Source organism: Callorhinus ursinus, unplaced genomic scaffold, assembly GCF_003265705.2.
Source record: "Callorhinus ursinus isolate GAN/ISIS: 27379988/994484 unplaced genomic scaffold, GSC_fseal_2.0 scaffold4, whole genome shotgun sequence".
NCBI classification, from domain to species: domain Eukaryota; kingdom Metazoa; phylum Chordata; class Mammalia; order Carnivora; family Otariidae; genus Callorhinus; species Callorhinus ursinus.
The window spans coordinates 121,239,759-121,257,173 of record NW_027397066.1 but is presented as its reverse complement, the minus strand read 5'-3'; the positions used below and the strand labels follow the sequence as shown (position 1 = coordinate 121,257,173).

The window sequence follows — 17,415 nt, the reverse complement described above, 5'->3', positions numbered from 1 at the left end:
CAGGTACCAGGGGTTAGGAATTGAATATATCTTTTTGGAATGCACACGTCAATCATAAAAACACCAGGACCTTGAGTCCATTATAAGTCCAAAACATTCAGAAGTTTATTTATTCTGATAATTTTTCCTATCCCTATTTTCCCAGTAATCTAATTTCTGTCTGCAGAGGCATCCAGTGTTCATAGATTCTTGTGTATCCCTGCCCGTGTATTTTACATATGCATAAAAAGTACATATGTATTCACAAACCAACTTTCCAAAAGTTCTAACGAGAACAAATGATTAAAAATCAGTCAGAAGAAAGATGTTACCTCATTCCTGAAGGTTGGTGATAGAAACACAATTCTGAGAATTGGCCTGGGTAAAGAGTGGTCAGGGCCTTGCCTTCTTGGCACGCCCGGCAACAGTGTGCAAGGGACATTCAGGGATTGTGGTGGGTTATTGCTCCTAACAGAATTGGAGCCATTAATCAACTGGTTGTGGGTGAAGTCTGTTGTTTGGACATTAGACTCCCCTAAGATCTGGTGGCATCTTCTTCAAAGCAGGCAAAGTACTTGAGAGGACTAACTTCTTTTGAATATTAACTTTGGAAACCTAAAAATAGGAAGTAAATACATGAAGGTCATAGGCAGAATTAAGATTTTCCTTAAAGTTCTCACTTTTTTAATAGATTAGAAAAGAAACATTTTTCCCCTTGAACACAAAGGTACTCTTTAGTGTTTTATTTTATTTTATTTTATTTTTTAAGATTTTATTTATTTGAGAGAGAGAGAGACACAGCGAGAGAGAGAGCACAAGCAGGGGGAGTGGGAGAGGGAGAAGCAGGCTTCCCGCTGAGCAGGGAGCCCGATGCGGGGCTTGATCCCAGGACCATGGGATCCTGACCTGAGCCGAAGGCAGACGCTTAACGACTGAGCCACCCAGGCGCCCCTGCTCTTTAGTGTTTTAAATATTAAAAATACACATAGACTACTAAATGGCTGATTTTATACTTTTGTTTACCACAAACTGAATTTATGGCCAGTGTTTTTGTGGTGTTGTATTTAATCTCCTAGGAATTGGTAGAATAATCAGACAGTTGTGAAATGTCTTTGTCTTCCTAGGATCTTTTTTATGTGTTAGCTATATACTTGCTGTATAAAAACACTCGATAGCAGAAGGCAGTGGGTAATATATAGACATGAAGCTTCAAAGAATTTTTGACATTGTAACTGATTACATGGGAACCTACTTGGATTTGCAGTTAAGTGTGCCTTCTCCACTGTGGTTGAGAGTGAATTTTACTAGCATATTGAAACAAATTTAGAGACTGCTGATGACTATTTGCAATAAGAGTTTTAAAAAAATCTAATTAAAGTATGGAATTTATAGCTAATAGTCCAGTTGGTTTAAGCCCATTACTTTATCTTGATTTTATTTCTTATATTTAACATGTCAGTTTTGAAGTCTTTTAGATACAGAATAAAAGAACTGTAATGTTGGGCCTTATGACCTCTCACTTGTTCATTTCTTACTGGTATTGGTCTCTCTCTTTGGAGATAATAAAATATAACAGAAACCAGTGCAGGATTGCCATGTATGCTTTCACCGTGCACGTGCTGAAACGGAGTAATGTCATTGCTGCATGTATCTGCTCCAGCTAACTGCAGATAGGAAGGATTTGACTCTTGCCGTGTGATGGGTGAGGGTGAGGTGTACAGTTTGGGGGATGGGACATGGTGGTGAGGTAGTTTTAGCTTTCAGGAATGCCTGGCACTTACTGAATCCTCTCTGGGGTCTGAGAAAGACTGGTCTAAGATTGTGAGGGTCCAAATTTGCTCCTCTGCCTTTTTTTTTCTCCAACTGGGGTTGACATCTGCCCTGTTGGAATTAGGGTGTGATTTTAAGTGGGACTATATGAGGACATGAAATGGCTATTCTTTATTTTGGAGGTAAAAAAAAAAAAATTAGATGGTATCATTGTGTCCTCATTTATTTATTTATTTTTAAAAAGATTTATTTATTTACTTTTGGGTGGGGGTCAGGACAGAGGGAGGAGAGAATCCAAGCAGATTCCCCACTAAGCTTTGAGCCGGCCGTGGGCTTGATCTCACGACCCTGAGATCATGACCTGAGCTGAAATCAAGAGTCGAATGCACTTAGGTGCCCCTATGTCCTCACTTTTAAAAGGAGGATTATATGTCTTGGTATTGTGACCATATAAACACATTAGGGTTTTGGCATAGGCTACTGAACTATGCACAAATTTCTTGTCATCCTTCTCGGACCAAAATTATATTGAGATGATGGCAGTCTTATCTGGGCAGTTCTTATCTAGTCTGGTGTATTTTAATTTTTATGCTTTCTATCTTTCTATCTCTCTCATTGGTATCATCAAAAAGCAGGAGGATAGTCCTGGAGTCTGCTTTGAATGTTGCAGGTACAGAAATGAAATGGGGTACAGAAAATGAGAGTGCTTTTGAGATCCAAACTAATAACTTTCCCTTTTCTTTTGAAAGTGAATTTTATGACAGTATTGGACTATGGCATAAAGAGTATATATAGTGCTTAAATTTCTGCCCTGATGAAAAGAAAAAAAATCTGTTATTTCTGTACCACTTGGAATAAATTCTATTTTTCTTTTCTTTCTTTTTTTCTCCTATTGTTAGTCTTGACTCTGTCATGTGGCCTAGGCTACAGGAGCTTCCATTTACTAAACATTTATTAGTCAGGCTGCCAAAAGTTCTATAATGTCACAGTGTAGCTAAATTAGTCAAATATTTGTATTGCAAAAAAAATTATTTTAGGTACTTAATATACTTTGTCTTTTTTTTCATGACGAGAATGTTTTATTTGACAGAAAACCCGATCGTGAGAGAGCTGAGGATTTTGATCACACGAATCGAGAATCTAACTATTTTGGCCTCTCCCCAGAAGAGCGCAGAGAGAAACAAGCTATAGAAGAATCTCGTTTACTCTTTGAGATTCAGAACAGAGATGAACAGGCTTTCCCAGCCCTTTCCGTATGTATGAAAAGAGATTTTAAAAGTTGTTTAGAAGTCTCTCCTTAATATAGTGTTTATGTTAAACTATAGTTTCTAATGGTAGACTAGTAATTTTTAAACTGAAAGGTACCTTAAAGATCATGTAGTTGCCCCTCAGTTTCACATTTTTCATGAAGAAGATGAGGTGTGAAGATATTACTTGTTGGCAGAGTTGAGGCAAGTAACTTGGTTAGCTCACTAGTTTAGTATTGTCTCTTGAACCAAAACAAAATACATTTATTTTGTTAGCTAAAGTTATGTAATAGAGGTTCACATTCAGTAAACAAGATACGTCTATAAACTCTTTTCAGTGTCCTTTACTAAACACACCAGGACCTAATTAATAGATACAGAAAGAATTGTCATTCAGAGTGTTTGCTGTCAGAGGTGGTAGTCCATGTAATCCAGTGGCTTTGCCCTCACTGTGTGTGTGTCAGATGCTGGGCTGTGATGGATACTTCTCTGATGAAAGAAATGTTCTCTACCCTTGGGTCTTTAAATTCTATGGGGGAAGTCAGAAGGGAAGACAGCTCTCATGTAAAGTGAGGTAACTAACTCAGTTTGGGGCACTGGGGGTCCTGTGCCTATGGTCTTGTAAATACCGGTAAGTGAACCAAGTACCGTATGTTTCAGAATGGTGGTTGGACACTTTTTCTTAACAGTGGATTAAATAAACAAAATGGAATATTACAGGATGCCACCAGGTATACCAGTATAAAACATTATAGCATCATACACTCAATAATCGGGCCTCTGTGGAATCCTTTAGAGGTGTGAGATGCTCATTTGAAACCACTGATCTGGAATAGTAGTTCAGTCTGGCCACAGAGGTGGAGCTTAGGAATTATTGGAAGATGTACCCAAATCGTGTGTTTTATGCTAAGTATATTTGTCTCTATGTGATAGATGTTATTTTCCCATAACATAACATTTAGATAATAAAAAAGTACAAATCATTTACACTTGTATCCTAGCTTTTTGTCCTGTTGTTGTTACTGTTGTTGTTGTTATGGTAAAATACAACTAGTGTATGTGAACGGTAAAAAATACAACTAGTGTAATGTGGGAATAAATGAAATTTTTTGATTGTTAAAATGGGTCATCACACTCACCATTTTTAGACCTGTTTTGGACTTGATAGTGACTCAGGTTCGTCTTCTAGAAAACTCCTGTCACAGAGGGCTGAGTTCTTGTTCTCAGCTGTGTGCAACATTTACTCACAGAGAGCTAGAGAAGGAAAGGATTTTCAGTGATAGTTTAGCTTAGAAACCTGACTTTGTCCCTTTGTTTCCCCAGTTAGAAGGTTGGATCTCATGCAGACCTTAAGGATTTGCTGATGGTCAGCATTTCAGTGGAAAGAATCCTAGTGCACTGTATCTGCTAATTTGCACTTGGGTATTTTTTCCCTCAGAAAGGTCTGTGGCCCTACAATGAGCTTTTGAAGGTTGGTATGAAGGATGCTGTTCTTGGTGCAAAGAATATAAGTGTAATACGTTGCAAGGTAAAGATTTGGTCAGGGTGGCTTCCTGAAGAAGGGGTATGAAGAAGTCGCACTACTAATTTAGGCTACAGGTCTGATTGCCTAATATTTTTGACTTATTAATAAGCCTGTTGCTATAGACTTTAAACAGGAATGCAGTGTCCTATTTTGTAGTTTTGGAAATACAAAGACATAGGGCTATGAAATTTGAGATTTTTAATCAGATGTATGAAAAGTAAGATGAATTATAAGACTTTTGTTCATACATTTGTGGGTAAATCTTTAAAACAAAGTGTTGGGTTTTCATTTTAAGAGCTCATCAGTCAGTCAGTCAGCTTCTCAGAGTAGCAACCCATGTGTCCAGAGAAAATCGTCACATGTAAGTGACAGAAAAGGAAGCAGGCGGAGAACAGATACTGAAGAACGGAAAGATAAAGGTATGTTATTTCATCATTTGAAAGCAGATGCTAGAGCTCTGTGTCTGGTTTAAAGTCATAGGTTGGGAAAGAATCCTTTCTAAATCATTAAGTAGTGTAACAGTCACATATCTCCCCATTGCAGAGGAACATTGACTCAGGCTAAAGCATATTAAATGTCATTCCAAAAACTGCATTTTTCATTGACTAAACACAGTTGAAATAGTACTTTTGGCTTTGTCTGTCTTCATATTTTGTTGTTCTGTCCACAGACCTGTTTAGTGGCTGATAACTGCCCTTTTTTTTTTGATCTGTTACAGACTCTGTTCATGGACATACTCCTTTGGATAAAAAACCCGAGCCAAGCACGTTGGAGGTAAATGTTTTAAATAATAATTACATCTTGCCCCCCCCCCCCTTAAACATAATAAAATAGGAGGAAGAAGTAGAAGGAAAAGCTGGAGATGATTTTATCATTTCATAACTGTTCTGGAAGTAGAAAAGCAGAGAAAAAGTGGGGAAAAGATGCTCGTGCTTGAGGAGAATTCACTCACATAACCCATTTCTTTATGATGACCTTTCTGAATCAGTGGAAAGTAGCTTTTACTTTCCATTATTTCCATTATTCTGTAATAGACTGCGATTTTTAAAGATTTTTGAAACCATATCCCCAGTAAAAACTGCCTAGTAGTTTGATATGATCAGGATGTGCAGGCCAAGTTACCTGTTGAAGATCAGATATAATTGAAAAAATACTTAGTCATGAGAGGGTTCAGTCAGGTGCAGGTAGGGTGAGCTGTATAGGCAACCATGATTCTAGAATGTGGGTCTTTGAAGTATAAAATTTCGTTTTTTTTGTTTCCAAAGAATATTAGTGATGATAAATGTGCAAGAGTTTCGTCACCATCAAAGTCAAAGAAAGAGTGCCCACCTGCAGAGCAAGTAAGTACATTGTTGGTTTTGACATCGAATGCTTCATTCTCTGGGTTTCTTATGTCTTTAAATGATCATCTAAAAACAGAAAATGGGAAGACTTACTCTGGCATCTTAATTTGGGTGCAGTGTGATTAATCTATAATTTTTTTTGTTGCTTATTTAGTCCAGAATGTTTTCAGTTTTGTGGATTTTTGTTGTTCTTGTTTGTAAGTAATCCTGAACCCACCGTGGGGCTCAAACTCAGAACCCTGAGCTCAAGAGCTGCATGTGACTGAGCCAGCCAGGCGCCTCCATGAAGTGTTAGTTTTTATAACGCCATTTTTTGGACCTAGAAGCCATACTTCTGAATTGATCTCAAATAAGTTTACATTTGGTATCTTGTGTTATCTTTGTGGTGGGTTGGGTTGGCTTGAAAATTAGACTTTTGAAGGGAAATTACAAATTTCTACTTTTAAGGAGTTGTCTGAATCTTTAACCATTATTTCGTAGAAGGGAGGGAATGTAATGATCGAAGAGGTTAGAAAAATAGACATTTAGAAAGCAGTACCACCAATTTACAAATGTAATGAAGAAGGAACTTCAGTTCTGTCAGACGTTTTGGTGATTCTCAGTCTCATACAGGAATAAAGTTCTTAGTCTTTCCTTGCCTTTCAGTTAACATCCTTCATGTCACTTGGAGAGTGTACGGTTTAGGGTATGTCTTTGTGTGAGGAGCAATTCAAAATAACTCAGGAATTTCAAAATGATTTCAGTGATTTTTGCATTCTTTCCTTAAAAGCATAGTATTCAGGCTGCTTTAGAATTTGTTTATATCTCTTCCAGTGTCTTCTGTGACTTTTGGTAGGCAGTTCCTGGTTAGGATCAAATTTGTTTGTGTGGAATTTTTGGCTACTGTGTTTTTCTTTCATTTCTAAGATCAGAAAGACCACTTACATAGAAACTACAGTTAAGTAAAAGGCAGCTGAGCGTACATTTGGTGTTAAAATTAGTGTTAAACAAAATGAACTCTTGTCTTTTTCCACCCCCTTCTCTCGAAGAAGCCAGCAGAACACGTGTCTTTGTCACACCCAGCTCCTCCCCTTCTAGTTTCTCCAGAGGTTCATCTAAGTGCTGCCCCTGCGGTGCCTTCTTTACCAACCACTGTGCCGGCCTGGCCAAGTGAGCCTACCACTTTTGGACCAACAGGTTAGCTAAGAATTAAAAAGTTCCTTGAACCAACCAACAAAAGCCCTCCAAGTCAGTGACTTCAGGGTCAATTTATTATTAGTATTATTTAATGTTTTATTTTACTTTTTTAAGTGACCTTTACACCCAGCACAGGGCTTGAACTCCCAGTCCCCCAAGATCAAGAATTGCATGCGCTACTACCGACTGAGACTGAGCCAGCCAGGCGCCCCAGAGGTTTCAAATTCTTAATAGCTTGAATTCAGAGCATGGTTAGCTGTGTAGAGCCTCACAGAGCTTTTTGTGGTCCTCTGCTTTGCTCTGCTTCCAGTGTGGGAGGGCCATTTTAATTTGGTATTCATTTGAGATAGACCCTCAGAATCTCAGGAGCAAGATGTTTGAGCTGATTTTCTCCACTGTGCTCAGCACTGATACCACAGTTTGCATTTCCCGTCCACCAGCTCTGTGTACCCCCCTGACCCAGCCATTGAACCTTTTGCCTGGTTCTGTGTCTTGCTCATGTCTGTAAGAGCTACAACTTACTAGAAGACATTGACTCAAAGCTTGTTTCCTGAGCCCATTTCCTCGTCTAGGAGGGTTCTTGGTTGATATAAAAGGTACTACTTTAGATTTCTTATATACCATTTTATCAGCTATGTCAGTTGTACAGCATTCTTTTTTTTTTTTTTTTTTTTACCTTTCAGCTTAATGTAACTTTACATTTGTAGGGAGAAATATTTTCACCTTTTTATAGTTTGTGATTCCTTTCCTTCTATTTTGTAGGTGTCCCTGCTCAAATTCCTGTTTTGTCAGTGACACAGACTCTGACCACTGGACCTGATTCTGCTGTGTCCCAAGCTCATTTAACACCCTCTCCAGTTCCTGTGTCAATACAGGCGGTTAACCAGCCCTTGATGCCTTTGCCTCAGACATTGAGCCTTTACCAAGACCCACTCTACCCTGGGTTTCCTTATAATGAAAAAGGAGATCGAGCCATTGCACCACCTTATTCACTGTGTCACACTGGGGAGGACCTGCCTAAAGGTGAGATCCTTCTCTGAGTTCTACCCAATTTTATTTATCGAGTACTGATAGGGGTTCAGTGAGAAATGTGAATAGAAATCAGAGGTTATATTACTGAGTAAGCCGAAGGATTGACTTTGAGAAAGAGAGAAGAGATTTGGCTCTCAGTCATTTACTTTGTGTCAGCTTGGGTTTGATTGGAATATGGTTTTTGTATGTTTAGTAACTGTCCCTCCCCTATGTCATTTTTTTCAAAAACAGCCTAAAACCATTTTGAATTAAATCTTAATAATGTCACTAACTACGTAACTTAAACATTACTGAGTTTTCTCATCACTGGACTGGGTTTTGAAACTACTCCTGTTATGTCATTTATGAAAAAATGATAAGAGAAGAATAAATATAACAATATATTTTTTAAGAATTTCTTTTAAATTTGCCTTTTTAAAGGAATTTTAGTTTGCAAAATTTCCTATCTGTAGAAAAATTGAACAGTCATGGATTTTTGTGGCTAATTTTGTTAGTGGTTTGATGTTTGAGTCTATGGATAACTGGTGAATGTCAAATGAATACCTACTAATCTTTTGTTATTAATGATCATTGTTAGGTTTATGTTGATTTTACCCATATCCCCCCACATTTTTATTTCATAACTTTTAAAACCCCACAGAGTTAAAAAAGAAATATAATGAACACCTGAGTTTCCTTCATACAAAATTAGTTTTAATCAGATAAAAATCTCAGTTTAAGCCATTTTCGGACTTAGGTATTAGCAAAGACAAAGCATATTGAACCTGGAATTACCCTATAGTAACAGAGCTTGGTTTTGGTTATATTACAGTTTTTATCTATGTTTTATATCACAGGCTAGAGAAAACAATTTCAGTAGGCAAAATTGTTTTTAGAGCTATATATTGTTTGAGGATAGTGGGGCGGGGGAACCTTTTTAATGTATAATTTTAATGAGTGATTATTATGTTATTTTTAGATAAGAACATTCTTCGATTCTTCTTTAATCTTGGTGTAAAGGTATTTATATTTTATCATTTTAAATAAGTGATTTTTAAGGTAATACTGTTTTAAATTGTCAGTATTTAAATAATCTTAACTCATCTTGTCGGTGAATGACCTACTAAAGTTTACTAAATCACATTTTAAGAACTAGGATTTTCAGTGCTGTAGTTTGTTTTTAGTGGTGGTTGAGGCTGCAGTATTTGCTTGCTTTTCCTTTTAATTGGCAATGGCTTAACCCTGTGAGTATATTCAGGAGATAGTCCTCGTCCCCTGGGCAGCCTAGTGAAAATGCCTTCCTTGAGGAATTTAATGGAAGATCTGGGTTTGAAATTCTGTTCCATCACTTTTTAGCTATATATCCCTGGGCAAGTCATTTAATGTATCTTAGCTTAGCTTTTTTCATTTGTGTTATGTGGATAATATTCTTCCATCTGCCTCATTGGGATCAAAGGAAAGAACTTGTGAAAGTTCTCCTATGGAGGTGATGTGTTCACTGGCAGAGCAGAGGTATCCTTTGGGAAGTCGTCAGCCTGGAAATAGCTTGTCATAGAGAGGCTGGAGAGAACTCTATGTCCTTGTCAGTGCTGTATTATCTCCTGTTTCGGATTAATTTCTGTGGGTTTTAGAGCATTAAAATGTGAAGTAAGGTGCCTTCCTGTATAGGCACTGGTCATTTCATTAAAGGAGACTTAGTTAATTTTATCGTCTATGGTATTTATTGTCTAGTTTTATATTTAACTAGTTAATGTTTGCTTCAGCTAATTGGTTAATTTGCCAATTACTGGTAAATTTTTCTTTATGTTTGGAGTTTAGCTGGCTCTTTGCAGGGGGAAAGATTTGGTTTATTTTGAGTATTTCCCTTCTCTGACTGGAGGTCTAACATTAATCTGTGCAGTTGGAGTGTTCTCAGGGCTCCTGAACCTGTAGAGTCCTAACCTTGGGGATCTTCTACCTCTATACCAGCGTTTTTCTGGTAGAACAGAAAGGTCCAGACTAATTAACTAGTTGACGTGGGGTCACACAATGAGTTAGGGGTAGAGCCAGAACACGAATGCAGGTCAAGCTAGAGAGCCAGTGATTGAGATATTCAAAGCTGGAGGCTCAAGTGCTTGATGGTGGTTGTTTCTGGGATCTGTATCACCCAAAATTGTTTCCATGCAGTTATATCCAAAGGATGGAGTTAGTGATCCTGATAATCTGTGAGTGAGTTCATCATATTGTCTCCTCATCACCTCAATACCAGGACTTTGGGTGGTTTGCAGGATAGGAATAAAAATGGAATCTTAGAACAGTGACTGACTTTTGTAATTCCTTTCCATGTTACGTATCACAGTGATGAGGTGGTCTTGGCAGGCATGAGAAACTTGAAGTACTCGCTCTAAACACCCCCTTTTGTTAATGTAACTGTTTTTTTTTTTTTTTTCCTCTTTTAGGCATATAGTTGTCCTATGTGGGCCCCACATTCTTACCTGTACCCTCTGCACCAGGCCTACCTGGCAGCCTGCAGGATGTACCCAAAGGTCTCTGTCCCCGTGTATCCTCCAAACCCTTGGTTCCAGGAAGCTCCTTCTCAGAACGAAAGTGATTGTACCTGTACCGATGCACACTTCCCTATGCAGACTGAGGCCAGTGTTAATGGGCAGATGCCACAGGCAGAGATCGGACCGCCAACATTTTCTTCACCTCTGGTTATCCCTCCATCTCAGGTGTCTGAAAGTCATGGACCGTTGTCTTACCAGGCTGATCTTGAATCTGAAAACGCTGGGCAGCTTCTTCATGCTGAATATGAGGAGTCACTGAGTGGCAAGAATATGTTCCCGCAACCGTCCTTTGGACCGAATCCATTCTTAGGCCCAGTTCCCATTGCACCTCCTTTCTTTCCTCCTGTTTGGTATGGGTATCCTTTCCAGGGATTTATAGAAAATCCAGTCATGCGGCAGAATATTGTTCTGCCCTCTGATGAGAAGGAATTGGATCTGCCCTTGGAGAATCTGGATCTGTCTAAAGAATGTAGTTCAGTTTCCACAGATGAGTTTCAGGAGGCCAGAGGTGAGGGCGCACATTCTGTCCCTGAAGCGAGTGCTAGTAAGCATGAAGGCCGGGCGGAGCAGTCGTCCCAGACACCCAAGGCAGATCTGGCATTGGCTTCCGTCCCTCCTGTAGCAGAGGAAAAGGCCCATCTTCCCACTCAGATTCTAAACAGAGAGAGAGAAACTGTGCCTGTTGAACTTGAGCCTAAAAGGACCATTCCAAGTCTGAAAGAAAAATCAGAAAAAGTGAAAGATCCTAAGACTGTTGCTGCTGTGGTCAGTGGGTCCAACTCTGTGGATAGCAGAGTGCAAAGACCAAAAGAAGAGAGTTCGGAAGATGAAAACGAAGTGTCTAATATTCTGAGAAGCGGTCGATCCAAGCAGTTTTATAATCAGACTTACGGAGGCAGGAAGTACAAAAGTGATTGGGGCTCTTCGGGTAGAGGTGGATATCCGCATGCGAGAGGCGAGGAGTCCTGGAAAGGGCCGCCGAGCAGGAGCCGAGATGAAGGTTACCAGTACCATCGAAATGCCCGAGGACGGCCTTATCGCGGGGACAGGAGGAGATCGGGAATGGGAGATGGCCATCGGGGGCAAAACACTTGACAGTCGATGCTGTGGTATTTTAGGGCAGAAACCTCTTCTTAGGTGGAATGTTTCTGAAGGCTTTAAGAAAATACATTAAAATAAAAACCCAAATTGGAGCTATCTCCTCCCCTCCCCCTTGACCCTCACTCCCATCCTGGACAAGATTTTGGATATGTGTTCAAGGGGCAAGTCAGTTCCTGGCATTGCCATTTTTCTTTGTTCAGAATCTGTTTATCAGGTAACTGCCCCCATAAAAAGTATAAAATAAGTTTGTTAAAGTATTTTTTATAAACAGCTTATAATATAAAACTTAGATTTAGTGTTTGGTTTTTTCCTTATATAAGTTTAATTTCAGATGTTGGAAATGTGTGCTTTATAGTGTTTACTAAAGTGACAAGAAAAATACCATTTGACACACTATAGATTCCAAAACATAACATTGCACCAAATAGAAATGTATATTTTATTATGCAATGCCTTAGTCATAAACTGGGCTCAAATAATTCTTAGCCTAAAACACTGTTGTCTTTTGAAATGCTTCCAACCCAAAGGCCTTTCATCTCAATATCTGTCAAACTTGAATAATGTCTTCTCTTTAATATTACACATAAGGCAGCCTATTAACCTGTGTCTTAGAAATGTTGTATATAGTTCTTTTAATATTCATAGGGTATATTTTTGAATTTTGGTGAGTATTTGTTGAACTTGAGATCGCATACAAGACAGATGTTTAAGAAATAATAGGAAATCTAATGAAATGGCTGTTTCCACCAAGAATTCCTAGCACTGGTGTAAATATCATGGTGCCTACTTGAAAGAAATGTAGATGCTATGCATTTTGAAAATAATCTGCATCTGTTAAAACTGCAGAAGTTTTTTAATGCCACTTTAACACTAATGCACTGACAAAGATTTAAATATTTTGTGAGAAGAAATGTTAAAAATTTTTAGCTTGACAGGTTTCTATGGAGTTACTGTGTTTTGTTTTTCTCTTTGCACCATTGGTTATGTGTATCACTTTACATTTGCATGTTCAGCTTGTCACTCGCCTGGAACTGTTGTACAAAAAAAGGATGATTGTGATTCCTAGTTCTTTTCTAGAGGATGCTGCTAGAAACAGGTTGCTTTGCATTTTATGGCTTGGTTACCTTTACGGTAACCTAGCTCTTCTGATCCTGCTTCTTTTCAGTCTTGGCAGTATTCATAGAAATTCCCTTTGCATGTTGCACTCTATTCTCAGTTGGAGATTTAACTCTGAATCAACACAGTATTCATGCATCTGTGTTACTCTATAAATAACTGTAGCTTGTGGTTCTTAATTTGTACATACCATTGTGAAAAATCTACCCTTTTATGTTCTCTTTGGATCAGGAAGTTTGAGTGCTATGCAAATAATGTAGTAATTTCTCTCTGCATGCCATTTGTAATATACCTAGCCAAAAATAGATTTTTGTTTTTTAAAGGCAGATTACTTTTAAAGGAAAATACAATTCACTTGAATTTGACAAACTGAAGCAGATGAGTTTTCTGGGTTCTCTGATTACCCACAGGAATGTTTGGATGCCAGCTAGGCTCAGTTGAATCTCCACTGTACTGTAATAATGGTTATTTACCTCTGTGTGTTTTAATTACCTAATGTCTGTGTAACTGCTGATTTGAATAGTGATTAGCATTTAGATGTTTTGTAACATAGGATTTTAGAGAGCACTTTGAAAGATAACATTTTATTATGATGGTGCTAGGTAAAAATTTGTAAAGATGGATGGTTGTGTAGAAAAGAAAAAAATTTCTTGAGAGAACTTGGTAAAAGTTTCTTTTTGTCATCTTCTAAGCTAGAACAGTTGGGGAAGGTACTGCCGAAGCCATTTTTTTCTTGGTTAACATCAGCAGGTGTTAACGGAATGAGAAGATTATAGGGTCTCTCCACTTTCAGCTAATGCTTTTTTATGTCACATTAGCTTACCTGATAATTTTTATGAAAACACATTTAGATATAATGACCAGATTTAAAAGTTCAGTATAAGTTTGATCTCAGGAGTCCAAAAGAAATTATTTCCACTGTCTTTCGTTTTATTGACTGAGATTGGATCTCCGTTTCTTCTGGAAATGTCTAAAACGTCGATAGGAAAGAATACCGTTCATTTCTTCATTGTCACTCTGTCTTACCTCAGTTGAGTAACAGAATACTCTCTAATTCCTGCAGGAAATACTGATTTGCTTCCTGTTTCCCATATCTTACCTCCAGGACATGATGGAAACAGTGCTGAAAGAGAACTTTAGCAGATTGTACTTTACGCAGTGACCTCTGGAATAAAAGAACTCTGACTTTTGATATTTAGTTTTAAAATTAGTCTTTGCATGAAAGTCAGTTTTATTTTTTTCCTTTAGTTTTGTTTTAAATGTTTTACTAGTGCAGGGGATTTTGCCTTATGCTGAGGTCAAACTAGGGCCAAGCAAGCTTTTGTCCTTCATTTTAACTGAGTCATAAGGTATGCTGACATGAGATATAATGTTTCTACATAAGAGAAAAACAGAAGCATAGAAGTGAGAATCATTTGTGTTTTGAGTTAGAAATTATGGAACTTCACTGTATTATGATTATACACGTTTTGAAGAACAGATGTTTAGAACGACCAAAGCTCACCTGTTGATTTTTGTTAGTTGCTTTTGCTGAACTTGGTTCCTGACCCTTTCCTTTTAGTGTCACGTGTATTTCTCAAGTCCAGTTTCCTCTCAGTTACATCTTCAGCCCTTGGTCCATGTACTCACTGGCAGTAGGATGCTAGCATCTGTGCAGTCCTTGTCTTGTTTCCTGGTCACCCGTGTGTTCATTTTCATGGCTGACCTAAGCCCAGATCCTGTCTTGACTTGGCAGGAGTAGGTCTTCCCCAACCACAATGTTGGTAACAGCTTATTTGATGCAAACTATGTATATTTTTGCAGTGTGTTTCCTTTGTGACTCAAGGTTGAATTAAGATGCCTGTGAACTGCAATCTTGCTTATGATTGACTTGGTGCAATAAAGTTCCTTTCTAACCATTTCTGGTTTAGAAAACATTCAGCCATCCTAGAAACTAGCAATATTTATTTATGCCTCATTTATTTTACCTTTGGTTTTAGATGAGGTAACCTTAGTCTTTCACTTATGGGTACTAAGCAAGGTCCATTTTAGTGTAGCTAAAGAGAATGCATATTTGGCTACACGATTTCTGTTTACTGTATTTTGCTTCCTATTTAATGTCTAAATGCTATTGTGTTTTTGTTTAAAATCTTAGTAATGGCTCAGTTCCAGTATGTCAATTTCAGAGAACTAAGGTTTTGCTACTAGTATCAGCCACTTTCCCACTAATTGGGAATTTTTTTCCCCCCTGAAATGTAAGTTTTAGAAAATCTTAGAAGAGGGGTGGGTGCATGTCTTAATGCTGGGAAGCAGCAACTTTGGGGTTGAATTTACTTGAATGGATTAAAAATTGCGTTGTTACAGAGCTAGAAGAAAATTTATGTATGAAAAATGATAATAGCCTTACACTGAGTACAAATAATACTTAAAAGCATGTGAAGATGTGATCATTTGTGATGTTACTTGTAAAAAAAGTATATATACATATCTTTTGAAGTGTTGAAAGGAAAATAGTACTTTATATTCTTTATCATATCACTTTTTGTAAGTGTTGAATATATTCCTGTTTATTTTTCTATGTTCTGTTTTGTAGCCTTAAGAAGTGTTTCAAACATATCTGAATGTATAAAACAAGAGTAAATGCCCTACATGGTGTGATGCTGCATTATATATAAAACTGTGTGCATATATTAAATTTTGTCTCTTGATTCTGCTTGTGATTCTTTGGTTTCAGGGTTAACCAAGTAATATAGCATATAAATTTTAAGAGGAGTTTTAGTAAGCATCTAAAAATGAGATGATTTCCATGGTTTCTATCCAGTCAGAAGATAATTCTAGTATGTGCAACTAAAAACCACGTGGGATTTATAATCTATGGGGTAGGTACTGTTATTTTCCCTAGTTAAACATATATAAAACTGAGATAGGCCAAGTAATTTAATTTGACTAAGGTCAGGCAGCTAATAAGTGGTAGAATTTGGAGTTGGACCTAGCTCTGAGTGGTTTTAGAACTAGTGCTCTCTACCATTTTTTCCAGCATTCATTAAATGAAATGGGATGTGTAGACTAAGAATAATTTACAGATTAAATGACTTTATTTAAAGTTAGCGTTCAGTATAGGCATGTATTTTACTGTGTTTTGCTTTATTATGCTTCGTGATACTGTTTTTACAAGTAGAAGGTTTGTGACAACCCTGCATTGAGCAAGTCTGTTGGTCCCATTTTTTTCAACATTTGCTCACTCTGTCACATTTTGGTGATTCTTGCAATATTTCAGGCTTTTTCGTTATATTTGTCATGGTGAACTGTGATCAGTGATTATTATGACTTGCTGAAAGCTCAGATGATGGTTAGCATCTTTTAACAATAAAATATTTTTAAGTTAAGGTTATATACATTGTCTTTAGACATAATGCTATTGCACACTTAATAGACTACAGTGTAAACATTTATATGCACTGGGAAACCAAAAAACTTTGATTCCCTTAGACCCACAGTATCACTGAGGTATACCTCTATTATCTAATGAAGAAAGATCATCCAAAAGTTTCATTTGGAAAATGAGGTAGCAGATAGAAACACTTCAAAAACCCAAATTTCTTAATGCTTGTTTAATCTACTTAATGGATCTTATCTTAAGAATGACTTTCCCAGGAAGAGAGCCTGAAAAAAAGACTTCCTTTTCATTACAAGTTGTTTGGTGGAGAGGTGAGCTGGGAACAGGGGTAGCAAGCTGCGAATGTAAGTTGGTTAGACGTGGAAGCCAGTTGTTTGGGATTGCCCAAGCAGGTGAATGAAGTATCACAGAACCTTGGAATGGAGGGAGAGGACGAGACGGGGGAAGCATTTCGCTGTTAGCTGTGTGAGTGCCACTGTCTTTGCCCACGTAGTAGAGAAGCTGGAGTATGAGGAAAGCAAGAAGGGTGTCTTGGTGCTGGGTGGAGCCCTTTCAGAATTGGTTACTTGAAGTGGATGGGATAAAAAAGGTGAAACCAAGTGATTGGAAGTGTTCTCTAGTTTCTCTTTAAAGTTTTATATAGTTAGAAGGCTTGCTTTCCACTTTTGAGTATTTGTTGTTTGTCTAGGGAATAGAATGAAAATGTACACTACAACGAAGGAAGTTAAATAGCTTCCTTGCATAAACCCTCAATTTATAAAGCTCTTCTAGAAATGTGAATCATGGCACTCACCAGAATAGTGAAGCTACAGACATTGGTTATAAACATCTTAGAATTTTTTAGATCTGAGTGGATTAGAAATTGGAGCTTCAGAGTCCATCCTTTCTACATACATACCTCCTGTGATTATATTTTTCACATTTAGAAAAAAATCTAGATCAAAGATGTAAATACGGATGAATAGTGTGATTCTCATGGCCTCCTGGCCCTTTCAATATTTTAATTTTTTTCTTTTAAATGAAAACTGGCTTTGGACTAACCGCCTTCCTATGGAGTAGAAAACAAAGTAATGCTACGTACCGACCTAGGGATGTACATATTACTGTGTAACTTGTTGCATATTTCTTAGGAATTCTTTTCTAAATCAGAAGTAAAAGCATTTAAATCCTTCATAATTTTATAAGGTATATATAATTATATGAGACATTCACAGATTAGGGCCAG

The 17,415-nt window shown here is 37.6% G+C and overlaps 1 protein-coding gene across 3 annotated transcripts in view; it reads left to right on the top strand.

Annotated features, from left to right (window-relative positions):
* Positions 1–15,501, top strand: part of OTUD4 (OTU deubiquitinase 4) — a 42,636-nt gene extending 27,135 nt beyond the window's left edge. For 2 of the 3 annotated variants that reach the window (XM_025874255.2, XM_025874254.2), the window contains exons 14-21: positions 2,840–3,002; positions 4,817–4,940; positions 5,240–5,295; positions 5,787–5,861; positions 6,893–7,040; positions 7,803–8,063; positions 9,031–9,071; positions 10,490–15,501. In XM_025874255.2, the coding sequence (XP_025730040.1) occupies positions 2,840–3,002; positions 4,817–4,940; positions 5,240–5,295; positions 5,787–5,861; positions 6,893–7,040; positions 7,803–8,063; positions 9,031–9,071; positions 10,490–11,692 (2,071 nt within the window). In that variant the 3' untranslated portion in view covers positions 11,693–15,501. The remainder of the gene's footprint in view (positions 1–2,839; positions 3,003–4,816; positions 4,941–5,239; positions 5,296–5,786; positions 5,862–6,892; positions 7,041–7,802; positions 8,064–9,030; positions 9,072–10,489) is intronic. The other variant, XM_025874256.2, reaches the window with a different exon arrangement.
* The last annotated feature ends 1,914 nt before the right edge of the window (positions 15,502–17,415 follow it).